The sequence below is a fragment of the Mustela lutreola genome, chromosome 4 (genome assembly GCF_030435805.1).
Source record: "Mustela lutreola isolate mMusLut2 chromosome 4, mMusLut2.pri, whole genome shotgun sequence".
Taxonomy (NCBI): Eukaryota; Metazoa; Chordata; class Mammalia; order Carnivora; family Mustelidae; genus Mustela; species Mustela lutreola.
The window spans coordinates 70,877,889-70,905,442 of record NC_081293.1 but is presented as its reverse complement, the minus strand read 5'-3'; the positions used below and the strand labels follow the sequence as shown (position 1 = coordinate 70,905,442).

General features: G+C 37.9%; 1 protein-coding gene across 1 annotated transcript in view; it reads right to left on the bottom strand.

Annotated features, from left to right (window-relative positions):
- The window catches only part of PCDH15 (protocadherin related 15), a 723,362-nt gene that overhangs the window by 134,004 nt on the left and 561,804 nt on the right, over nt 1-27,554 (bottom strand). Inside the window, exons 24-25 of the mRNA XM_059172504.1 lie at nt 20,746-20,855; nt 19,048-19,188 (exon numbers count right to left, since the gene is read on the bottom strand). Coding sequence (XP_059028487.1) covers nt 19,048-19,188; nt 20,746-20,855 — 251 coding nt within the window. The remainder of the gene's footprint in view (nt 1-19,047; nt 19,189-20,745; nt 20,856-27,554) is intronic.

Genomic DNA, 27,554 nt, shown 5'->3' with positions numbered 1-27,554 from the left:
TTCTGGGATGCATTTTTTTCTCATTTAGTGCTCTGAAAATATCATGCCAGCTCTTTCTGGCCTGCCAGGTCTCTGTGGATAAGTCAGCTGCCAATCTAATGTTTTTACCATTGTATGTTACAGACTTCTTTTCCCGGGCTGCTTTCAGGATTTTCTCTTTGTCACTGAGACTTGTAAATTTTACTATTAGGTGACGGTGTGGGCCTATTCTTATTGATTTTGAGGGGCGTTCTCTGAACCTCCTGAATTTTGATGCTCGTTCCCTTTGCCATATTGGGGAAATTCTCCCCAATAATTCTCTCTAGTATACCTTCTGCTCCCCTCTCTCTTTCTTCTTCTTCTGGAATCCCAATTATTCTAATGTTGTTTCGTCTTATGGTGTCACTTATCTCTCGAATTCTCCCCTCATGGTCCAGTAGCTGTTTGTCCCTCTTTTGCTCAGCTTCTTTATTCTCTGTCACTTGGTCTTCTATATCACTAATTCTTTCTTCTGCCTCATTTATCCTAGCAGTGAGAGCCTCCATTTTTTATTGCACCTCATTAATACCTTTTTTGATTTCAACTTGGTTAGATTTTAGTTCTTTTATTTCTCCAGAAAGGGCTTTTATATCTCTCGAGAGGGTTTCTCTAATATCTTCCATGCCTTTTTCGAGCCCGGCTAGAACCTTGAGAATTGTCATTCTGAACTCTAGATCTGACATATTACCAATGTCTGTATTGATTAGGTCCCTAGCCTTCGGTACTGCCTCTTGTTCTTTTTTTTTGTGTTGAATTTTTCCGTCTTGTCATTTTGTCCAGATAAGAGTATATGAAGGGGCAAGTAAAATACTAAAAGGGTGGCAAAAACCCCAGGAAAATATGCTTTAACCAAATTAGAACAGATCCCAAATCGTGAGGGGGGAGAAAGGGGATAAAAAGAGGTTCAAAAAGGAAGAAAGAAAAAAAAAGAAAAAAGAGAGAAAAAAAAAAGAAAAGAATTTTAAAAAGAAGAAAACACCTAAGAAAAGTATAAAAAAGAAAATATATATATATTAGATAAACTAGTAAAAAATCGTTAAAAAAGAAAAAGGTAACCGTTAAAAAATTTACCCGAATGCGAAAAAAAAAAACAAAAAATGAAAAAGAAAAAAATTAAATTAACTGCGAGACTAAAAAAAATCACAGGGAAAAAGCAATGAGTTCCGTGCTTTGCTTTCTCCTCTTCTAGAATTTTGCTGTTCTCCTTGGTATTGAAACCGCACTCCTTGGTAGGTGAACTTGGTCTCGGCTGGATTTCTTGTTGATCTTCTGGGGGAGGGGCCTGTTGTAGTGATTCTCAAGTGTCTGCCCCAGGCGGAATTACACCGCTCTTACTAGGGGCCGGTGTGAGTAATCCGCTTGGGTTTGCTTTCAGGAGCTTTTGTTCCCTGAGCGCTTTCCGTAGAGTTCCGGAGGCGGGAATACAAATGGCGGCCTCCTGGTCTCCGGCCTGGAGGAGCCGAGAGCCCAGGGCCGCACTCCTCAGTGCGCACTCAGAGAACCACGCCCATTTACTCCCGTCTGCCTGACCTCTGGCCGCGCTCCGAGCTCACCGAGCCTGCGACCGGTTCAAGGTCACCCCGAGCTGCGAGCTTACTGTCGGCTCTGTCTCTGTAGCCGGCTTTCCCGTTCCAATACCCATAAGCTCTGCGACACTCAGACACCCCCGATCCTTCTGTGACCCTGCAGGACCTGAGGTCACGCTGACCCCGTGTGGGCTTTGCCCTGGGTAGCCTCTGGAGCGATATCCCTCAGCGGAACAGACTTTTAAAAGTCCTGATTTTGTGCGCGGTTGCTCCGCCGCTTGCTGTGAGCCGGCCCCTCCCCCCGGGGTCTATCTTCCCGTCGCTTTGGATTCACTTCTCCGCCGGTCCTACCTTTCAGAAAGTGGTTGTTTTTCTGTTTCCAGAATTGCTGTTTTTCTTCTCTCCAATCTGCCGATGGATTTTCAGGAGTTTGCAATCTTTAGATAAGCTATCTAGCTGATCTCCGGCTAGCTGAAGTAGTCTCAGGCTGCTACTTCTCCGCCATCTTGACTCCTCCCTATCCTAAATTGATTTTTGAAAAAGTAAAGTAGAATTTTATTTTATTTTATTTGTCTGTCATCAGCTTAGGTGCATCAGATCCCCCTCAGTCTCTTGACCTTAGCTTGAATGTGTGTGATCCCAGGTGTCTTGATGGCATTGTCCCCAAAAGCAGAGTTTCGAGTTTCTGACCAAGATTGCCAAAGCTTACCTCGGACTGTGTCCTTCTTTAGATCCTCTTCAGCCTCTCCTTTGATTATGTAAGCCACCAAGTACTCTTCTGGTAAGCTCTTTTTAGTATAAGTCAGAGGAGGTATGTTGCTTCTAACCAAATAACCATCACAAGCACAGTGGGGAAGAGTCAATTTAGTCTCACATCAGAGAATGGGGACCATATCTTCCTACCTATACATAAAGTGTGGATTTTCCCTCTCCAGTTATCAAAAGACAGTGTTAAATGCAAATTTTCCATTTAGTGTTGCAAGACTTAAGTATGAGATTTTAGCATATTTTCTCCTTTGTCATCATGGATGATTATTTTATTTTCAGCGCTCTTTTTAGAAAAATATCATCTGGTTTTCTGTACATACACTATCCAGAGATCAATCAAGATAAGGGCATTCAAATCTAATGATGCCAAAAGTTGGCCTGACCATCCTTCTAACATGTCACAACCTACAACCACTGGGTTATGTGAAGTGCTTCCTGAGAAACATGAAGTCTCTGTATTATGATACGGGAGCAGATGAAGCACTTTCATATGTGATTTTAGCATGTGATTACGGTATGTTGAAGGGTCGCTCAAATATATCACAGCTAGTAACAACAATACAAACAATAGTGATAATAATTACTGTAGCTTTTTAATTGGGTGTTTCCAAAGTTCTAATAAGTAATTTGTGGGCATCACTTTGCTCCAAAACCTTAGGAGGTATAGGTATATTTATTCTGATAGAGTGTTGAAGGTTCTAAAGCTTAAAGACGCTAGTAAAGATCAGAGATGTCTATGGAACCCAGGCTTATCAAAAAGCAGAATCAGGGATCTTAAACAATTCATCATATTAGACTTCCTCTGCTGTTTTGTCAAGTGAAAGGGACTATTTAACCAGAGCGATTTTATCTCGGTTGAACAGTGATTTTGTCATGTATGCAGTAAAACTTAAATTGACCCTTCCCCTGCTCCCCTCGCCCCCACCGCCTCCCCTCACCCAGGGGAACTTACTTAAAAGCAAGTCCAGGAAACCAGTAAAATATGGTTGATCAGTCCCTGATAACAGAGCCCAAATACAAGGGCAGGTCAGGTCAGGTGGAGATAACAGAGCCTGAATGCAGGGATGAGTCGGGCCAGGTGGAGACATCCAATCAGTGGGGCGGGCATACTGTCTCCCTAGCTACCAAGGAGTGGGGCCCCACCTTTTGGGCTCCAATTCTGATCAAGGTGATAGGCTAGTTCAAATAGCTACTATGGGGTGAATTGTAATTCAATTGGCCACCTGTGTGGGACCTAGCATGACTGTGCAGCTTTCTCTGTGTATTACATTCTCATTGGCCACCTGTGTGTGGCCAGGCTCAACCACATGGCCTTTGCTCTATAAAAGTTAGTCTGTGAGGCTAGGAGTCGTTCGCTCTCTCTGTAAGAGGCGGGCCCAAATAGTCGGTTTGATTCTCGATGCTTGATGCAAAATAAAGCTTTGCTTGACTTTCGTTTTGTATCAATCTCGCTCCTTTGATCATGGACCTAACATCAAGGTAATTTTGATTTGGAATGGTTGCACTGGTCAATTTTATGTGTTATAACATTTTCCTTCATAAGTACTTTTTTACAGAATTTCTCTTTACCTCTGTTCCTTTAGTCTCATTTATTTCTCAGCATTTATGGAAAATCATCTAGTAGGAATTCTTCATAAATGAAATTGAGCTGCTGCACTGGTTAGAGTCTTTCCTGTGCATTTTAATAAAACATACATATGGTAATCACCATTAGGGAATTTTGATGCCAGCATATGCTATAAATTAATAACTGGAAACAGACTTCCAAAATTGAAAGTGACAACATTTAAAATAATGATTTCCTTTGAATTGTTTGTCTATAATTATTTTTAAGCTATGATGTAGGGGACAAATTAGGTACAAGATATCAAGACAGAGAAGGGACAAGACTGATGAATTGAACTTATGAAATTCCTGGGGATAAAGAATGAATTAGCCTTGGAAGAAGAATTATCTACTAGACTTGCATTTTGAGTATGATTAAAAAGGATGACAGGCTAAATTTATGTTTTTTATCTCTGAAACCTAACATTCTCAGCATCAGCTTTTTAAATACGTATAATACATAAATTGAAAGGCATGCTTCATAAATATATAAAACTAAAAATCAGGGAATGTTTAAGAATATACTAGGGGTGCCTGGGTGGCTCAGTGGGTTAAGCCTCTGCCTTCGGCTTGGGTCATGATCTCAGAGTCCTGGGATCGAGCCCCGCATCAGGCTCCCTGCTCAGCAGAGAGCCTGCTTCCCCCTCTCTCCCTCTGCCTACCTCTCTGCCTACTTGTGATCTCTGTCTGTCAAATAAATTTAAAAAAAAAATCTTAAAAAAAAAGAATATACTAATTATGTCTGTTGTAGAGATAAAATCAGGAAATCCTTTACTTACTAAAATTTCCCTGTTTTCTTCCATATGCAAGTCTTCTCTATTTATTCAACATTAACCTTGTCACTGCATGGCCCAGCTAAGAGCCATCCATAGTAATCTCTTTAGATGCTATTTTCTTGAATATCTGTCTGTGATGTTTGATGTTTCTACCACCTGCTGCCTTTCTTGAAACCCCTCTGGCCTTTGGACAACAGGCCATTATTACACAAATTTTACTCCTGTTTCTACAGCCTCTTCAACTGGCTGTTCCTTTCTCTCATTCACTGAATGAAGGACTTCCCTTAAACTCAGTCTTTGCTGCTCTCCTCCCCTGCCTCTTCCTGGAAGGTACAAAGCCAGAGGGCCCTGGGAGCTTGTTAATTCTCCTCTTTGGGCAAATTAACAAGTAACCAGGTCATTGGATTTGGGTTGGTTCAGTGGATCTCAACTGACTATCCCCAGTCCAGGCTGCTTGGCTCTATTAGCCTCCTGCTTTTAGGCCTTATTTCCCTGACCAGGAAGATCCACTGTTATGTGGTCAATGAATTTTTCCTTTTCCTCATTTTCAGATTCTGTTTACATATGTAGAGTAGTACTGTTATGACCCCTGATTTGAGCACCTTTGATGGGGTGTTCAAGTATGTGCAGATTAAAGTTCTCTCTGTGGGTTACAGAAGCTAGAGAGGTAGTTTTTTCTTTGATGCCTTTCTGCCTGATCTCCCCAATTAAACCTCATTTGCATTTATACCATGTGATGCTAGTGATCCTTTGCAAAATAATAACCCTTGGATTAAGTGATCATTCTGTATGACATCTTCCAAAATCTAAAAGCCAAGTCCTCACCATCCTTCAAAAGTTTAGTTCTTTATTTCCAACTACTTTCTAGATTTAATTTATGATACCTGGCATCAAAAATATAAAATTATTTTTTATTTCTTTCTCTTTATGGCAAGTCTTCAAGTCCTATCAAATTCTCTCTTACATATGTTCTACATCTTCCCCATCTAGCTGGCTGGTGATGGTTAATTTCATGTGACAACTTCATTGGACTAAGAGAAGTCCAGATAGCAGGTAAAACATTATTTTTGACTGCGTCTGTGAGGACGTTTTGAGATCTGAATCAGCAGACCGAGCAGAGAAGAACATCATCACCAATGCAGGTGAGTGTCTTCCAATCTCCTTGAGGGCCTGAATAGTGGGAAAAGATGGAGGAAGGTGGAATTTGCTCTGGGGGAGAGCTGGGTCATCCATTTTCTTCTGACATTGGTGGTCCTGGTTCTTGGGCTTCAGACTCATATGGGAGTTCACACCATCACCATTGAGCTCTGTTGGTTCTCAGGCCTTTGATTTTGGACTGGAACTATACCACCAGCTCTCCTGGGCCTCCTACTCACAGACAGCTGATTACCAGGCTGCTCACTCTCCATAATCATGTGAGCCCATCCCTTATAATAAATCTTCTTCGGTATCTTAACCAGTTCAATTCCATTGGAGAAACCTAAGCCCAATACTAATTCATGCCTAGATTCTTCTTTTTTCTTTTCTTTTCTTTTTTTTTTTTAAGATTTTATTTTGAAAGAGAGAGAGAGAGCAAGTGCCCAGAGGGGGAGGAGAGGAGAAGCAGACTCCCTGCTCAGCAGGGAGCCCAATGTGGGACTTGATCCAAGGACCCTGAGATCATGACCTGAGCAGAAGGCAGATGGTTAATGACTGAGCCACCCAGGTGCCTTAGACAAATCTTTTAATGTTCATTCTCTATTCTTTCTCTCTCCAAGCTATCCTATGTGCTGATTTTTGTCATGTTCCCTGCCCCCTCCCAAACAGACAAGAGAAGCCTACAAACATTTATTCCCTTTATCAGTATTTTTTTTTTAAAGATTTTATTTATTTGACAAAGAGAGATCACAAGTAGGCAGAGGCAGGCAGAGAGAGGAAGGGAAGCAGGCTCCTTGCCGAGCACAGAGTCTGATGCGGGGCTCGATCCCAGGACCCTGGGATCATGACCTGAGCCGAAAGCAGAGGCTTTAACCCACTGAGCCACTCAGGCGCCCCCCTTTATCAGTATTTTAAATAGCTGTGAAGATGTACACATACAGATGTACACACAGACATGTGTGTGCACATACACACAGGGAACATCCTGAACGTTCAGATTTCTGTTGTTTGCAGATACCTGAATTCATTAGGTTTTTGGGGAAAAATACAAAAAATATACTTTTAAACAAGCATCTCAAGTAACTGTCAAGTGGCTCAAAGACCATGTTCTGGATGGTACATTTTTTAACCGCTTTTGAATGTCTTCCTTGTTCTATTACCATTAATTCTCTGTTACATCATTCTGCTCTGGACTCACTTTGTAAATTCCTTCCCCCAGCATTTCCTTCCAAGTTTCAACACCCCGCCCACCCCCCAGATCCTCTGTCCATCCCTCTTCTACCTGCCTAACAGAAGGGATTAGCAGACAAAATACATTAGCAGACAAAAAAACTGCTTCAACTGAAGTCTTCATTTCCCAGCTCGATCAATAAGTGATTTAATCTGGCACAGTAATATATTCTCTTTAAACTCAAACTATGCATTTTATGCTTAGTTTTAATCAAACTAATGCTTCTATGCTTAGTTTCTCTATGCTTCTCTTAATCAATTAGCTACATACTTTTTTTGGTGTTACTGCTTATTTTTATATTTAGGCATCAAGTTTTCTTCACTAGAATACAAACTCTTTGATGACCATGGTATCACCTTCCAGATTCTTCTCCACTTAGCATTTAGAAAAACACTTATGCCTTTCCAGTACTCAACATATGTATTTAATGTACAGTTTTATCATGATCCCTGTAGCAGTAATATAATGTTTCAGGGGCCATGGGCCTGGGTGGCTCACTGGGTTAAGTCTCTGCCTTCAGCTCAGATCATGATCCCAGGGTCCTGGGATTGAGCCCTGTATCAGGCTCTCTGCTCAGCGGGGAGTCTGCTTCCCCCTCTCTCACTGCCTGCCTCTCTCCCTACTTGTGATCTCTCTCTCCCTGTCAAATAAATAAATAAAATGACCATAGATGTTGCAAGTAAAACAATCACTTAAAAAGTATTAGTCTGTTTGAAAATGTATATATATGTTTATACATATAATGACATGAATATATTGCTCTAAAAAAGTTTATATAATATGTAGTTATATAAATACACCTCCCATACACTCACATATATAATTGCTTGACTTCCTTTGTTCTTACAGATCTCTCAACGTGTCTATTAATATCATTTAAGCTATTGTTCTTAAAAACAACATCTTTCCTGCATAAAAGAATTATAGTCTAGGTTTTCATGTCTTTTATATAAATTATCTCAGCTACATGACTTTTTTAAAAGATTTTATTTATTTTTTTGACAGAGAGAGAGACAGCGAGAAAGGAAATGCAAGCAGGGGGAGTGGGAGAGGGAGAAGCAGGCTCCCCACTGATCAGAGAGCCAGATATGGGGCCCCATCCCAGGACCCTGGGACCATGACCTGAGGCAGACACTTAACGACTGAGCCACCCAGGTGCCCCTCAGCTACATGACTGTAATCATGAACACTAGCATTAGTCTAAGAGTAATAATAATTACAAGAGGAACCACAAAGACTTACCCATCCAGTGACACCTGATTTTAGGGTCTTAACAACACGGTATTCTGTATTCCATACTGTATGTCTGATTACCACTTTTATTTTGGAATGCCCTAGATTCTTTTATTTGGCCATATATCTAACAATTTATTATCACTTCCTATGCTTAACTCATAAAGTGTCTTTGTAAATGTGATACAAGTCACAATCATTAAGAAGAAGAAGACTATTATGGTTCTATTAATTATTCCAAGTTAAGAATTACATCGATGTTGGCCCAAATCAATCATTACAAGATCTAAGAGTTAAGTACAACAGGATTTTTAGTATAAATAATAGATGTCCAAAAGGTAAAGTTGAGTAGATCAACAGAAAACGCAATAGCATTTCTTTGATAGAAAGCATTAGAGCATGTCATCAAACATAGCTAACCAGGCAAATTCTCTATCGCCCTGGCAAAGTAGTATTCCCTATTTCCCCCTGACATAGATGATATCCAGACCATCTTCCATCCTATTCTCTCCTTTAGGATCCATCTCAAACTTCATATTCTCTGAGTTTCTGAGAAACTGAGGCACTACGAAATTGGGTATCACATCCTTGCCTTTGAAACTCACAGACTTGACATATTTATTCCCCATGTGACAGGGACAATGGGTGATTAAGGTAAGGTAAAAAACGAGATGAGTTTTTAAATGAGCCTCATAAAAGAATTACTTGGAGAACAAGAACAGAAGGACCTTTTAAACAAAGGGAACAGTATAAACAAAAACAGTAAGGTAGAGTCCTTGAGATTAGAGAAAACACCTCCATCAATATGGAGACTGAGAGATGCAGGGACCTAGGAAATGCTGAGCAGGCTGGAGAGCCCCCTCCTGTTGAGAGGATGACAGTTACAGAATGGCCATCCTACACATATTCCTTCCGTGTGGCACTTCTCTCCATATGCTTTTCATTTTTAAAATATCATGCTAAAATGTATTTTTGTGTAGTTAATGGGCAGTTACGTCTATTTTTTTTTCTTCTAAAAATAATCCATTGGTAAGTCTGTAGGCATGTTAAAGCTGGTCAAAGTAGAATCTGTCACTAAGAGAAAGGAATGTTCATTTTCTATTTGTTATGAGATAAAAATAAAAAAAAAATCAATCTTTAGCAAAATAGTAGAAAGACTTGTACATTCTTGCTCTATAGAGAAGAGCTGACCTTGATCATGTTATAACAGAGTGTGGAGGGCCAGTGGACACACACACATTAACAGTATAAAGAATCAATGTATTTAGTAGAAAAATTCTGGTAATTTCCTGCCTATTTTTAGCGGCTGAGATAAATGGTATGCTTATGTTATCCAGATAATTGCTTCCATTTTCTATTTCTGGAAATGATAGCTCTATAATGTATATGACTTAACAGATTTCACTTCTGTGCATAGTTTCATGTGCATTTAACAGAGCTCAGTTGGTCTCTGTTGAAATGGTATTTTTTTCTGAAGCAAAAGATAAACAGTTTCTCCATAGTTTTGGAATTTCATTATTAATCGGATGATTGTTGCTCTCAGAAACAGAATATAAGGTAGCAAAAATATTGTGAATCAGCAAATGAGCTCCATTTGAATCTCAATTTTTCAATTCTGCCTGGAAAGGCAAGAAAAAATTAAATTATTAACTGTACTAATTAAACAAAAGTTCCCAAGAATAAAGAAATTATATCCGCTGTCTTAGGCGCTAGGGCTTAAACTTAGGTATAAGTTAAGGAGAACAATTTTAAGAATTCCTAGGATTTTAGTTTTAGTTGATCATGGAAGTCATATAACATGTTTTCCTCATGGGGGCGATTGGGGGCTCAGTCAGTTAAGCATCTGACTGGCTCAGGTCATGATCTCAGGGTCCTGGGTCTGAGTCCTGCATTGGGCTCCCAGCTCGTGATTCCCCCCCTCCACTTTCTCTGCCTCTTCCATTGCTCTCTCTCTCTTTCTCAAATAAATAAAATTTTAAAAAATGTTTTCTTCATGGAACATTATTTTTTTCCTAATACATGTGAAAAAATATGTATTATAATCTGTACCCTCATTTAGAGGGGTTGATCACGCATCTTTGTTATTGGTTCAACAAATCACTTTTGGGGTCAAAGGAAGAACACTGCCTCAATGCACTTGGTTTCTGAAATGGATTTCATAAAATTCCATTACCATTTTTAAATCACATTCCCAAGCATAGCTATTTTGCACAATTCAATTGTTTTCTTGCACAGGTAAATATTTATTTCATTAAAAATGTAACTGTTTCAACTGTTTATTTATATATATTTACATATACCTAGAATGTCAGAGCCAAAAATCCAATAAAGGATATAATGGTATTAGCTTTCACAAAGTAGTCTCCAAGTTTTAAAGTAATAAAGTCTGAATATAGTTTCTAAAATCATGGTTATGCTTTTATAGAACAAATACAAGACCTTGAACATTCGAGGTTTTAGGACTGAGGAAATGAACGTGTGAGATGCTGTGATGTTGTCACCCAACTTATATGAGGAACACTTTTTAAGTCAGTCAATCACAGCTAAAGAGTCATTAGCATTACTTGTCACAGACCTTCTGTTTGGAACCAGAAAAGCCAAGGAAATGAAATGTATTACAAGCTTATACCCTACAGCAAAACTATAAAATGGAATCAATAGCGTTTGAATTGTTTTATCACCAGTTTAAGGTTTATCTTAATTGTCTTGTCACTTATCTTTGATTGAAAGGCTAGTTATTGAATCAAAACACAATGATCTATTCATAAAAAGCTGGGATTATTTTCTTCCACATTTAAAGATAATTATAATTTTACCATAAAAGAAGAATTGCACTTCAATTGTGGAACTGCATAAACCAAATTATACAGCAATGAGCTAGTTAAAAAGGTGAGTAATATTGCTTTTGCTCTGTATAAGAGGAAAAATATGGTGACGACTTTGTGGCAGAAATACTGACATCTGTTTCTGCAGAGGTTCTTGCATACAGGTCCCGTGGGATCTCTCCGGGAACAACAATGTTCCACCCTGAAAACCCAGGAGGGACTGAGGCTTCTGGGGAGATGGAGAATGGAGATGGACACAAAAGAAGACTCATAATGTTGGAATAATACTGAAAACATGAATGCCTTTGCACTTGTCTTTCCCTCATGAAATAAAGGTATTCATTTGGTCAATAATAATGCTCATTGAGAGCCAAGCAGGAAATATACAGATGCCTGACTGTTGGTTTCCTCTTGTCCCCTTAGTCGAAAGACAAGCCAGTCTCCAGCTTTTAATGTTTGCCTTTTACCCTCATCCAGGTGATCCCTGGATCGACAAAAGCTAGCACTCACCCATGTCCCAAATCGGGACCTTGGGTAGCATTCTCCAGGTCTCTGGCCTGTATAATTCTGCAGGAGCAATCTCCTTCTGGAGGGGCTGTTCCTGGCCTCTGCTCCAGCCATGGTAAAGACTGTCTGCACTATTGCCCCCCTCTGGCCGCTCTTGGACACGGATACCCTGTGTCCCTGACCCACGGCCCCTGTGGTCTCAGACATCAGTAACAGGAAACTTGAGATGAAGAGTTTGTACTCTCAGAGCCTCCTTTTCTGGGGATGAATGTGTTGTGGAGCAGAAGCGCAAACCCAAGTTAACGACTTTTTCCTCCCAAAGGAATACTTCAGAGAAAATCACTGCTAAATCTCCCTTCACTTGATCGCTTTTCCTCTCCTTGGCAGTAAGGGTTTATAAAGTGGTGATCTGCTGTGCTGTTTGTTTTATTTTAAATCTCTTTGACAACATCTATCTATCTCTTGCACATCTCTGTCATTTTAGGTCTGCTGTATCTTGGTCCTTTTTCTAAATTTCCAATCGAATACGGAGTTTCTCATCATTTCTAATACACAGTCACTAGTGGTGTTTGGAACTGTCCTTTCAAACTTCCTCTGCTCATTCTTCAGGGAGCTGATCACAGGTTGGGCTGTTTGAGAAGACGTCTCTGATCATTCATGTGCTAGCTACTCACTCTTCTGTGAACGCATCATCAGTAGCCACCATACCCCACGACAATGTGGTATTATGTTGTCACAAGTTGATGTGTCGTTCAGGCATTGAAAACAAGGCCTGAAACTAGCAACTTCGTTTCATTATCTCTGGTCCTAAAATCCTAGGAAACACCTGGCACATAAAAAATGCTAATGTTCAATGCCAAGACACTGGAATGGTTTCGATGGCAAAGGAAAACAATTCTCTGTAAGGCCTGCACTCGTGACTGATAGGCAAAGTCTAGAGCTTGTTGAATAGGAAGGAAGAAAAAAAAAAAAAAAAAAAAAGAGAGGGATCTATCATATTTGTGGCTTATTGGGATACATTTTAGTTCAACTACTTTTATTTTAGTACTAAGCTAATGAGCTAGTTGAGCCATTCTCTTCATGATTAGTTTTCCATTCTGGGGAAAGTTTGCTCTTTAAGAATGCTTTCTGGGGGCGCCTGGGTGGCTCAGTGGGTTAAAGCCTCTGCCTTCGGCTCAGGGCATGATCCCAAGGTCCTGGGATCGAGCCCTGCATCGGGCTTTCTGTTCAGCAGGGAGCCTGCTTCCTCCTCTCTCTCTGCCTGCCTCTCTCCCTACTTGATCTCTGTCAAATAAATAAATAAAATCTTTAAAAAAAATGCTTTCCGTTAATTTGGGTTATTTTATTCGTTCTTTCATTTGTTCTTTCATTTGGTCATATATTTATTATAACTGCCCAAATGGTTAATGGAGTTTAACTATAAAAGCAGGTAAGGAAAGCAAAATATATCTAGAAACCCTGTATGAAAAATCTAAAGCACACGAGCGAAACCTTCATCCTAAACTTGGTAACAGCTAACACAGTATGAAAGCCTGAGAGGGTTAGAGAGCTCTCATTCTCTAAAATTCATCAACTGTGAAACAATTCCACTGATTCAACAATTATTTCGAATATCCTTGGATTAAAATGTGTATTTAGGGAATAGAAGAAGATGATTGAGGCAAAATGTAATATCCGAATCTTCCCGAATTGCGCCTCATTGCAAACAGTCAGGGATTTGAATGGCCAAGTACTGGGGACAGGATACCGCGGGAGTCTTGCTCCCCCACGTGTCCTGCTGAGTATGCCAAAATTGCATTGCTTGGACCTTTTATTCCTACCAGGGACACAGAATTATTTACGCAGCTGGTAAATCTGAAAAGTGAGATAATGATACACAGAAATGCATGGCACAGTCCCGCTGTTTCTGAGATGACTGTTACTCTTATTTGCTATAAAAGTGGCAGAGTGGGGCGCCTGGGTGGCTCAGTGGGTTAAGCCGCTGCCTTCGGCTCAGGTCATGATCTCAGGGTCCTGGGATCGAGTCCCGCATCGGGCTCTCTGCACAGCGGGGAGCCTGCTTCCTCCTCTCTCTCTGCCTGCCTCTCTGCCTACTTGTGATCTCTCTCTGTCAAATAAATAAATAAAATCTTAAAAAAAAAAAAAAAAAGCTTTAAAAAAAGTGGCAGAGTCTCCAAGCTCCTTGTTCCCTGCCCCCACTGTTGTCTACTCCACTTAAGGCAGGGCTGGCCTGGCCCTACACCCACTACAGGTCTGGAGCTCAGGGACCCATGTCATATGCTGTGTGCTACGCTGATACACCTAATACTTCTTTGTGAGTAATGAGGTCCTTAGTCTCTGGCCTGGAAGTCTCTCTTATCAGCAGCCATGGAACTAAATTATTAAAGTGTACAGTAATTTTTGTGGGAGTCTCTTGCTTCTAGGTCTCCTCAGTATCACATGTATGTAATTAGGATAATATCCTAGCAACCAGACCAAAAACCCGCAGATAATTTCTCCAGCTAAGTACCCGCAACAAGCTAACCTCCAAATCCCAGAACATGAGCCACAGGAGAAAACAATGGACAGAAACAAGATCTCTGTATTGTCAGCAAGTATGGTAACAGCCACTGTTTTTAGGGAAGCTGAGAGATGGCTAAGCATTTCTGTTGACCTGAGAGCCAGTGAGTCTCAAAGTTGCCATTGTGCATTAAATGGAAATGTGACTAAGGTAATAGGAAAGCAATAAGGCAAAACTTCACACTATGGAGAAAGGGGAAACCCTGAGAACAGAATATAAACTGAGCAGGACAGGGACAGCAGGGCAAAATGAGAGAGAGAGAGATTGTCCAATGAAAGTGGGAGTGCACAAACAAGAAGATTTCTAAAAGTAAAAGGTTATTATTTCTTCTTATCACTTTGTGAAAATAACTGAAAGAATAGTCTAGAGCTAGAAAAGCTGCCTTATCCTACCTTCCTTTTCTGAGTGTGGAACAAATAAATTCGCTGAAACATGAAAAATAGAAAAGAACCATGGTCAAAGTCCACACGGTTTAAAAAAAAAAAAAAAAAAAGAACAGTGATCAAAACAATGGCTCTTAAAAAAATAAAGGTATTTGAAAAGAATATGCAAACTGTAACTTAGTATGTTGAAACAAATTAAAATGGTTTATGAAAAAAAGAGAAGTCCTGTAGGAAAAACATGTATCAGAATTTAGAAAAACTCATAAAGTAAAATCTTAAAAAAATCCAAGTCAATGAAGAAATTTATTAATGAGATAGAGAGAAAAGGATATAAACAATAGGAAATGATTCATTACTTGCATATTTGGAGTGTCCTATGATGAAAAACAAGTTAATAAAATAGAAAAAAAATTAGAATTCAAGAAAAATTTTCTGAAATAAGGTTAGAATGCCTATACTATCTATATAGGCAGAAAATCACTCAGAATAGCCAAAATGGAGAACATTCCAATAAAACCACTGAACTTTAAAGAAAAAAAGAGAAATTCTTTGGAAACTCAGAAGTAAAACCAACTTGCATTGGCAAAGAAATCCAGATTGTCATTATACTTTTGGGCAGCAGTATTTCATGGGAGTAAAAAATGGACTGAGATATTTAAGACAAAGAAAATCTTGTTTGTTTGTTTGTTAAAGGTTTTATTTATTTATTTGAGAGAGAGAGAGATTTAGAACATGAGTTGCAGAGAAGGGACAGAGGGTGAGGGAGAAGCAGACTCCCCATGGAGTGTAGAATCTGACTCTGGGCTCCCTCCCAGGACCGTGAGATCACAACCTGAGCTGAAACCAAGAATTGGATGCTTAACTGACTGAGCCACCCAGGTGCCCCAAGGCTTTCATATCTAGCCAAATTTACATTCAATTTCCGGGTCTACAGATAAACTGTCATTAATGCACAAAAATATCGGTAATGCTATTCTTGTAAGCCTCCTGTGAGGAGTCCACCTCAGGACAAACTATAGATAATTGGATGACTGATTATCTTGTAGATATTAACAATCCTTCTTCAGATGCAATGTGTGGGAAAAGTAGATGAAGCAGAAACACTGTTCACAGTAGGAGATACACAGTAGCAGAAGGGCCAAGTGGATTATGTAAAGTAAAAGTAAGAGAACAAGATCAAAATCTGGCCCACACATTGTTCTGGCAAGTAGAATTTTGTCGGAGGGGAGCCTCATCCATTTGCTTAGTGTTGAAGGACAACTTGCCATTTTGTTTACAGATCATATCTCCTTTCTTTTCAGCTACCACAGGATTGAGTAGTTCAACAGAGACCATATGACCCTTAAAACCCAAACTGTGATTTCGGTGGCCACATCTGGAGTATGACAGTGAATCAACGTGTTATTTTGAAAACCAGGAAATAGAAGGAAAGAACCAAACATTTTTTCCTCTCTTTAGTATAGAAGGATGACCTCAGGGTAATCAAATATTCAATGCAGAGAAGTTTCTTTTTATGGAAATATTTGGCTACTACAAACAGAGGAGATGGAAGGACAGAATCAGTAGATAGGACTTGACTACTGGTGCTGGTGGCCATCAGGAAAGGAAAGTCATAGGGACTGGCATGTCTTTCTGAGGAAGCAGTGGATATCACCTACAACTTATTTGTTTAAAAAAACAACCTACATCTAACCAAGCATCTAGCTCTATCATTTTACAGGAAATAAAGGAGATAAAGAAAAATATGAAATGACCCCTTAGAAGTGTGCTCATTGAAACCTGGGCTTTAGAAATCTCATTTCTTGAACAAAGAAACATAAAAGGAAATTAAAAGATGTGGTGGGAGGGAAGCCTATATTTTAAAAGAGACACTTGAAATACTTTTCAACCAATTGTAATATATAGACCTTATTAGGATTCAGATATGAATACATTTTTAATATAATATGGACTGGATATTCATTGATATTGAGGAATTTTTATTAATTTGGGAGGAGTAATAATGGTGTTATGAATAAGTTTTGAGTCCTTATCTTTAAAAAATACATATTCAGATATCTGAAGATGAAATATTGTGTCTCTGATGTGCTTCAAAATAATAAGGGAGGGAATGATGGAGAGCACCATTGGTTAAGTTGCGTAGCTGACACTTGAAGGTTCATTATGATATTCTTTGGAATTTTATGTATGCTTGAAATGTCCATACTAAAAGATTAGAATGTTTTAAAGATTCCTAGTGTCAAAGTTATGAAATGAGTTCTGAAATTACTCTATTATAATTATTAAATTGCATTTAAATATTAAATCCAGTCACAACATAGTTTTGAAACTTACTTTGAAAATGAATTTCATTAACAAATTGTTGGCAAAGAAATTACAATACTTCTTCAATGAATCAAAATTCTTTTGTTTATTGATTTTATTTATGTGACATATGGCAGAGCTGAAGACCATGGGACAGCTAATTCTAAAGGAGAGATAAACCTTTAAACAATTAATTAATTAATTAACCTAATTTACATAATGGCTTTATTTTTTGCATAGCTAATGAACTAGGGATTCATTATAGGCCATAACAGTCATTGATAAATGAAACTTTTAAATATGTGAGTTTTTATTTCAGACTCTAGAGGCAAAGGTCAGTCATGAAATGTTGATAACAGTATTAAAAGCCTCAGGCATTAAACAAACTAACATTTAGCTTTCAGATCTCATGCTCTTCTGAAAAGCTACTTCACGCATCTGCTAAATGGTCTCAGCTCTCCACACATACTTGGGCACATGTAAGTATACATAGGTATATTAGCTAAATTTTATTAACCTAGATTAGATTTAAAGTAATGAGAACTAGTTATATCCTATTCACATATGAGATATCGATATCTCTTTATTCCTAGAAATTGGAGCTATTTCCTGAAAAATGCCAAGTTTGACAACCTCAATATTTATCAGATTTTTCTTTCTAAATACAACTGTTCATTTTTTTCAAAGAAGGATGACAAATATAGTTTTCAAATAGTTTCCGTATTTTCCACGTTGTAGTAAGGTAGTCTGCATTATGTTATTTAGAACTACTCTAACCTCTGGACTCCTGGTTTAGTCAACTCAAATGACAATTTAAAGGTTTCTCTATATTTTGTAAAAATAATTGTCTACAGTTTAAAGATGTTAAGAACTCAGGAAACTGGCCTGATATTTCTTAAATAATTATGCAAGTGATGAATAATCATTGAGGATGACATAATTCCCTTAATTTCAAAGTCACACCATGTATATCTGATTTTTTCCAAATGACTTGGTTGTACCTTTCTGAATAACTGTGTAGCCCTCCACACTAGATCAGTGAGTGAGACTTGAAAGAAATAAAAAAGGAGTGATAACTGTTAGGATCATCAACTACTGTGCTGGTAGAGAAAATTCTAGGGCACATCTCTTGCCTTTTCTATCCACCTTTCTCTTCTTTCTTCCACCTCCTGGGTTATGTGGCTCTGGCTTTACGCCTGTAACCACGCTGGGGTTCTCATAGGCTCTTCATTTCCCCCTCCCCTTCTAAAGATGCTGATTATTGGAGTGTTGGTGTACTATGTCCAGGAAGGACCCCAGAATGAAAGGAGTCTGTTTCAGAGCCTGTTTCCCACTTCATGCTCTCTTTGAGCCTCCGTTCCACTAACAGTTAAGTTCAATTTGGTTTTCTTGGGTCTTCTAAATTCTAAAAGACCTGGTGTGATTATAAAAAGATGAACTGCCCAAAGTGCAAATAAGTATTACCTCAACAGACAGAAAGGAACAGTATTTATCTTGTTATTAGTAATATCTCACAGAATCTCTGCTGGCGCCCTTCACAGACTGGCCTTACTTGCTCTCTTGTGTTGGTAAACTATATCACACAGATGTTGGAGAAAGATTCTGGAGTCAAAAGCTGTCTGCTTAAATCTCTGGGTTTTCATTTACCAACAGTGTCATTTTTAAAAAGTCACTTAACCTTTTCTTATCTTGTCTTTGTAAAACGGGAATAATAATTTTCATCTCCTAGAAATGGGTGTGAATTAAATATAATGCTACATATAACTTACAATAAATGTTAGTTGCTTTTTTAAGATGCATTTTCCTCTGTGCTAAGAAAATCTGTAAGTACAAGAGACCACAAGATTCAGAGAATGTGGAGCAGTCCTGTACCCATGAACAATATATGTTCCAGAAAGTTCAACAGAGCCTTATGGTGGGATTAAGAATAAAGTTGATTCTAGAAATATCATATACCTAGTTTGAAGATGGTACATTATTACTCTGATATATCAGGAGTATGAAATCACTCCCTGCACTGTCCTCTATCAGCTGTTAAAATGTATGGGCAGTCAGCTCCAAGTACTACTGATCTCCCTCTGTTTTGTATGGATAACTTTTGGACATGTATTTCATCAGCAAATGAGCAGAAGAACCATAAAATCCTTACAGAATTCTTAAGTAATGTAACTTACTTTTTGAAGGGACTCGGAGATTGGCAAGAACCACTTCTAGGGAATCAGCCTGGACTCGAAGTACGTAGCTTGTCCTGGTCTCATAATCCAGGGGGGCATTCACATAGATAACACCTGTGATGTTGTTAATTCCAAACATATCTGCAATTAAAATATAGTTCTTTGGTCATTTCCTTCTCACTATAAGAAAAAAAAAGATAATTCTCTTTAAAAGGTACTGTGATTTTAAAAATGTGACTTGTTAACAGGAGTAATGCATAAAAGTTACAGGAATATAGCTTTTGGAAACTATGATCCATCTCTTCAAATTATCATCAGTGTATACTTAAGTGAAACTCTTAATTTTCTAGTTATGTTGAGATTCTCCTAGAACAATGAAACAATGTTGCATCAGTCAATTAAATTTGGGAAGCACCGCATACCATATCCATCATGGTAGATTTGGATGGTCCATTAAATACTAAAAGGAATTAGAACTTTGTGATATTTAGGGAGGAGGCGTAGCAGCACAGTAGTAACAAAGAAGAAAGTAACAAAAGCAAGATGTCCAGTACTTGCTGCAAGGGCAAAGATTTCCAGTAATGGTCGTTGAGATACTTAAAAAGAGCCTTTATAATTTCCTTGTGAATTGCTTAATCACATTTATTTATACTCATTCACTTACTAAATATTAAATATTGAATATTCATGTATTTATTGATATATATTGTATAATGTATAATGTATAATATATAATTGTATAATGTATAATAATTTATTGATGTATATTGTATAAATGTATATTGATTATTCCTTTTTTGAAAAGATTTTATTTATTTTTGAGCGGGTGGGGTATGAGAATGGGGGAGGGAGTGACATAGAGGGAGAAGCAAACTCCTAGCTGAGCAAGGAGCCCAATGCAGGACTTGATTCCAGGTCCTTGGGGTCATGACCTGAGCTGAAGGCAGATGCTCAATGGACTGAGCCACCTAGGTGCCCCTAAATGTATACTGACTATATCTCAACCACTTATGACATGCCAGGCTATCCAGTTTATCAAAAGTGAAAAACAAAGGACCGCTAACTATGGATAATGGTAAGAAGAAGAATGGGTGAGAAATGTAGCTGTGAACTTCTTCCCAGAAGCTGGCAAACCATCCTGTTCTCAGTGAATAGTGGCTGGTACACAAAACTGAAATTATTTATTTACTTACAATTGTTAATTTTATATCAAGTTGACCACTTGAAGAATCATATTATACAATTTACATGGATTTTATCATGGATGTGGCTTTTTGGGCATTAAAAATTATTTATGGTCCTGAAATTTCTTCAGTGTTAGCCTAGCTATGATATGGAGTGAGTCATGGATGGTCCAGAATGGTGGGAAGAGAGCCCTGTAGGCAATAATTATAACCAAAAGCTGAAAGTATGATGCATTAATTTTGAAGAAATATTATTAAAATATCCCTAAGTGAGGACAAGAGCAAAGTTTCCAGAATTGGATAGTGAGTATTTCCTGAGCTGGGGGGTGGGTGGAAGTGGGAATCATGTTTGTTAGTACTACCAAATTTTTTAATCAGGATGAGCACAAAGGTACCAATTACATTTAAGTTGGGTAACTTTTTATTAGGAAAAATGGAGTAAAGAGTAATTCAATCTAAACTGAATCCCAGATCCAAGTGTGTTAGTTTATGGTGAAGACAGACACATACTCACCTTCTTCATTTCCTGAAACTATGGAGTACACAATACTCTGGTTGATGGCCGCTGCAGAAATCACGCCAACAATAGTCCCTCTGGTTGCAAGTTCACTCACTGGAGGGGGTCTGCAGGTTTAGAGAAGAGGATTCATTTTTTGTAGTCTATTTGTCATGACAGAGTTCTGAATTTAATAATAAAATATGCTAGTTCATGTATGAGTGCATTTATTTGAATAATACATTTTCTGAAGTTTTCAAAGAAGTACTACATTAATCTCCAGCCCTAAAAACTGTGTTCACAATTATGCAAATTCTCTTTGTTGTGAATGTCTTGTCACCTGCATTATTTTTAACTTGAGATATAATTTAATTTTGGATACTATTTTATTATCTGCCAAACATCATACAAAAATTCTTCCCACTTGTTTCCTGAAATTACCTTCTGAACTGAAAGCAATAGAAGGATACAATTTGTTACCTCAATTTGTAAAGTAAAATGTTGCTCTTTTGCTGCTGCCCTTACCATATTTAACCAATAGATTCCAGATAATTCTTTATAGTCCTTATTCTTGCTCTACTTTGAGGCTCTAACTGTACTGAAAGTATTTGAACAGATGGACTCACAACACTCACCGTTCTCTCTCTTTTTTTTTCTACAGATTTTATTTATTTATTTGGCAGACAGAGATCACAAGTAGGCAGAGAGGCAGGCAGAGAGAGAAGGGGAAGCAGGCTCCCCATTGAACAGGGAGCCTGATACTGACCTTTCTCTTGAACTCACTGATTTTGCTCACCTGTAGCCATGTTTTACCTTCAGTACTATGTTATTCGCTTAATTTCCAAGAGATATTTTCAACAAAACATCTCATTCTCAAAATCTTCATTTATTTTACAGTATTGGTGACTGTAACTTAGGCTATCATAACTTTAATTATAACCTAATGGAAATAATCTCACTTTTATCATATACAAGTATTTAATGTTCCCCAGATCCAACAGATTTTAAAAAATTAGTAAATAGCCCAGTCAGTCTACCTAGTGTGTCCAACTTCTCTGAACTCACACATCTTGCTTCAAGCTGGTAAGACAAATCCTACTGTCATTTCCTCCATTGGCATTTTCTTTTCATACTTACTCTCCTAATATTGCTTCTCATTTTTATCTCCATCCTCTCAGTTCTTCTAATCTGGATTATACTGTGCAATTGTATTGTGACTTCACCAGACACTTTTATAACAAATCCTGAACTACAAACATATGGCCCAGAAAATTAATTACATACAACTCTTTATAAACACGTCCAAATGGCTGTGCCCTTTGTCACCATAGTCCATATGCTGGGTCAAGTTACCAAAATGTAAAGTGATCTATTTTATAGATGCTTTAGTGCCTACTGGGGCTCCATATATTCATAGCATATTCAATAACTATTTTTCCCTCAAAGAATAAGAACTAATCTATATAACTTAATGAAAATGATCAAGTATGTATATATGTTCACATGTACTTCTGCCTTCTTTTGTTAAAGCAGATAACCACAACTCTCCCATATCACATCTAAGAGGTTTGGTGAAGGCTGCCCGTGTCCCCAGGGTGTGGATAATAGATGGGTAATAGATACATTACCCATCTTCAGTCACTGAGGGTGCTTTATCTTCATTGTTCAGTGTTGATGACTCACGTAAAAAGAGTCTTGCCCAGAAATTTTATTTTTAGTACTAGAAAACATTTTTGGGAAGAATTTTAATGCTGTTTGATGTTACCCTATGAGAACACTGATCAGGTTCTTGTTGATCATGATACCAACACAAATGAAAGAAGTAAGGTTGAAAATAGGTCCCTTATATTTTGCTAATATTCTAAATGCTGCTGTACTTGGAGTTATGTGAGCTCATCATTTCAGTGACCAAAACAGTCCATAATTTTTCCTTAATCTAGGATTTCTGTGATTTCCAACCAAGAAGGTCCCCACTAATTAACAAGAACATGTTTAGATTAGAAAAGGATACATTTGCCTAGGTAAACACTTCTAAAGTGACATAGCTAAGATAACAATTATATTTGCTGAGCAATTTGTTTACACATTGTCACAGTGTCCATTCAGTGGAATACGGATGCCTTAGGTAACCTTGAGCAAGAGAGATAATAGTCTATCACAAAAGGGAAAACAATCACAAAAGCAACATTAAGGTTAGTTTTGATGGACTGCTTTGATGATAAATAGATACACTTTTGTATGGTATTTGAGATTATAAAGGAGACATTGAGACAATGTGCTGTTTGTTGCATTGTCTATTGATAGACCATGGTGGTAGTGAAGTCAAAAACCTGGAAAGGAAGAAAAATCAGAGAGATGGAAACAGGATAGTCTATGACATGGACCTCCTGATTTTGTGATCCTTGCATATCACCCTCCTCTCACAAGACAGCTAGGCTCCAGCTTGCTTCTAATCAACAGAATACCATAAAGAAAATGGGATGTCACCCAGTCATTACATTACACAAGACTGTATCCTTCAAGATCCCTCTTGCTAGGGGACCCTAACTCTTTCCCTTGCTGGACTGAATGAAGGGGACATGTGGAATTGTCCATAAGGCAAGAAATGAAGGTGAGATGTCTGACCACCAGGCAGCAAGGAACTGAGGCTCTCAGCCCAACATCCCACTTATAACTGATTCTACCAACAACCACTCATTTGGAAGCAGACTCTTCTCTAGTACAGCCACAGATGAGACACTGGCCCTAGCTAACACCTTGGTTCAAACCTAGGTGAGACAATAAAACACAGAAGGCAAGTAACTGGTTTCTGACCTACAGAACCTTCAAGATGATGTATGTGTAGTTTTAAGTCATTAAGTTCATAAAAATATTGTCTTGTGCAAGAGATAACTGATACATATGGCTTGAGTGTTAAGAGCAACAAACTAACTTATGACAGGGCAATTTGCCATACAAGTTAATTTTGGTATAAGAAAACATATGTTAGCCAGATTCTGGGATGACTAACATAAACTGAATTTCTTCTTGTGAAAGTAAATGTTGCTAAGATTGTTGACTTTTTATCTTTTACCACTCATAAGAACTAAATTTTATGCTTTCCACAGTTAGTTTCTTGATCCTTATAAAGTACATAAATAGAAAGTTTGCAGTCAATGTACCTTCCGATTTAACACCAGAAAAATGCCACTGTTCATTTCAAACTTAAAAAACAACATTTCATGTATATTTTTGTACAGTTAGGATGGAAATGATTGATACTGGAAAAAGTAACTGGCATCATTTTAAAAGGATTTAAATCTTATGCACACCACTAAAAGCATTTAAAATACTATTTGTTAGTAAGTGTTTAAAACGGATTTGTTTTCTAGACAAAATATCTCCTCATTAACCTTTGCTTTATTGTTCCAACACACTTCTTTCTACCAGAATCAAAACATACTATAAAAATGCAATTTTCTCCTGGCTAGAATTAAATGAACCTCCATGATAATGAGCATTAGATCACAAAATTTCAATTCTTTTCTATTTATTGCAAGGCAGACCCTGTTTTATTTTTGTTTTACGCCCTGAAAAGTACCAGTTACATGATTGGGGCAAATTATATATTTCCTTAGTAGTCACAGGTTACTTGAATACAAAATAAAAGAGTTGGTATAAATCAGGATCTGTAAAGCTGGCTGACAGGACAGAGAGGTAAGGGAACGGCATGACATGGACTGGGCATCAATTAAGAGGGAAGCAGGTGGGCGGGAGGACTCAGGTAGCACTGATGCTCTACTGAATGAGGGCAACTACTCTGCTATGCTGCTAGTGTGGTGAGAGTTTAAAATGGGATAAAGGGTGTTCAAGGTTTCTTTTCCCTTTTTTTAAAGATTTTATTTATTTATTTGACAGAGAAAGATAAAGCAGCAAAGGCAGAGGGAGAAGCAGATGCCCCACCGAGCAGGGAGCCCGATGTGGGGCTCCATTCCAGGACCCTGGTATCATGACCTGAGCCAAAGGCACACTTAATGACTGAGCCACCCGGGTACCCCTCAAGATTTTTTGTGAATTCTATGAGCTTTTATATTTTGGGAGCCAGTGGAAGTTTATTTTTTTAAGGCATCATCTGACCTGGTTTGATCTATAGGCTGACAGTTTATGATTTTTAGAGTTCTGTCTGTAAGGTACTTTCTGGTCCAACCCCATTCTGAGTCTGAGGTCATGTGGCTTATCATTATTCCCCTTCTTTCTGTGGAGTACAGTCAAATCTGTTGGTTAATTTCAGAAGCAGAGAATTATGGCCAAATAAAGGATTCTTCAGAAGCTTTTTAAAGAAATGTTGCAATTCATCCACTTTATAATAAACAATACATCAATAACCTTTTCCAATTTAAACTTTTAACACCTCACTCAAAACAAATAGGTGTCGGGTGTCTGAAATTAAGGAATTCTGCTTTTTAAAGCTAGATTTACTGCCAATATAATTGAGCAAAAGCACTCTCAACAATAAAAGAGGCAGCTGAATCACAAAGGGCCCAGAAGTGTAGCTACACAGCTTTCCCATGAGTCTTTAGAGTCAAGCAATCAGCTGGGTCCCCCTCCCCAGAAGCGGTACTGCTGGGAGCATGCTAAAGACAGTGGCTATAGCTTTAACCAATATAGACCTTGAACACTGGAGAGATTCATGGTTTCATACTTATAACCTGCCTTTAGGGCATCTAGCACAAAGCTTGATCCAGGTGGATTTGATGTCTGTGTGTATCGACATACTCGATGTAACCCTGGCTCCCATTTTTCCCTCCTGGGGCAACATTTTGTGCTTTATTGGCCATTTTAAACAAACCCCCCAGATTCGGACTAAAATTCCCAAATCACCTAAACTAGGGACGCTTGTGTGGCTCAGTCGGTTGTGTCTGCCTCCTGCTCAGATCATGATTCCAGGGTCCTGGGATTGAGTCCCACATTGGGATCCTTGCACAGCTCCCCTCACTTGTGCTTTCTTGCTTGCTCTCTCTCTCTCTCTCTCTCTCTCAGATAAATACATAAAATCTTAAAAAAAAAAAGAAAAAAGAGAAAAGACCAAAATAACCTAAGCTAATTCTTAAACGAAGTATAAATAATATTTCAATTGAAAAATTTCAATTATTGTAGATGTCAAATGTACATTTTATTAGGTCATTAACTTTGCTATTTGCATAGTCCTTGCCTCCCCTAAATTTTACATGTATAACAGCTGTATGTTTTTTGGATATCATGCTTGGATTTTTAGAGCAGTGTGAGGGTTACAGAAAAATTAAACAGAAAGTATAAAGCTCCTATACAAACTCCCACCCCTAGTTTTCTCTATTTTTAAAAACTGATGAGCCAATATTGATACATAATTATTAACTACAGTCCATTGTTGACATGAGGCCTTGTTGACTCTTGCCTTATAGAGTTCTGTGGGTTTAAACTGATTTATAATGTCATACATTTACCATTATAATACCATACAGAATTGTTGGGGTCACCTAAAATTCTTCTTTTCTTCAGGTACCCACCTCTCTTTCCCCCTGAGCCTCTGGAAACCACCACTCTTTTTACTGTCTGCATAGTATGCCTTTTCAAGACTGTTGCATGATTGGAATCCTACAGTATCTCATCCTTTCGGACTGGTTTCTTAGCAGTATGTACTTAAGCTTCCCCTATGTCTTTTGGTGGCTTTATACTTTTTATTGCTCAATCACATTACATTGTATGAATGTATGATGAACAGCTGCATTTTAGTAAGAAGAAAATTGATCAAAATAACTCCAAGACTGTTGTTTAAGAGAAATAAATCTTTGCAGATAAAGTGTGACCCAGAAAAGTTAACTGCTATAGGATTTATATGCAAAATGCTTACAGTGTAATTTTCTTGAATCCCAATTATTCTAATGTTGTTTCATCTTATGGTGTCACAGTGTAATTTTCTTAAGGATGTGGAAATTAATTCATAGATATCTGTTTAACATTTCATTTTTTTCCCTGAAAATATAAATTACAATAAATCTGTCTTAATTAAATACATTTTAACATATCTGAATCATCTGAATAATGACTATGCTAAAATAACAGACTTCACAGTTTTCAAATGGTAGACCCCATTTTATAGTATAAATATAGATGAAACAATTATTCTACAATTTAAAATCTACTTTTATTGTTGGGTTCAAGAAGTAACAATAAAAGTAAATGTTGTATGTGTCGCATAAAGCTCCTAATTATTTTAAATGCCGTGCAGTTTAGGATATAAAAGTGTTTGTGAATAGATGCTATAAAATTTCACTGGGATTCAATCTGGCTCTATTGCTTTCTTTCTATTGAGAGACAAATCTAATTTATTTTGACATGTTTGAATTCAATATATTTGCAAATCAGTGTCAATTAAGGAACTGTTTTTATATCTACTATGAGGGAATTTAATGAAAATGGGAAGAAAAAAAAAAAGCATCCACCAGAACTCCTATTATTTGTAACCTTGGAGCAATTGCATTAGGGTGATCTGATTTTACTTATTTAACCAAGAAAAGCAGTTTTAAAAAGACATGAATCAGGAGAGAAATGTCAGCTTTCCCAGAATTTTTAGGATGGATTGTAGATTGGAAAAAAAGAAGAAGAAGAAGAAGAAGAACCAAATAGTTAGGTGCTGTATTTTTTTGCATATTTTCCAATGATGCTTGTTATTTTGAGTTTTGCTTCATTTCAGATACACAAAGCATCCTCATCTTTGAGAGAAGAAAACTGGAGCCCTGAGTAGTAAACCATTTCTCAAGTCCAGAAAACTACCCGAAGCTACATTTGCAATCTAGGGTGTATATGTT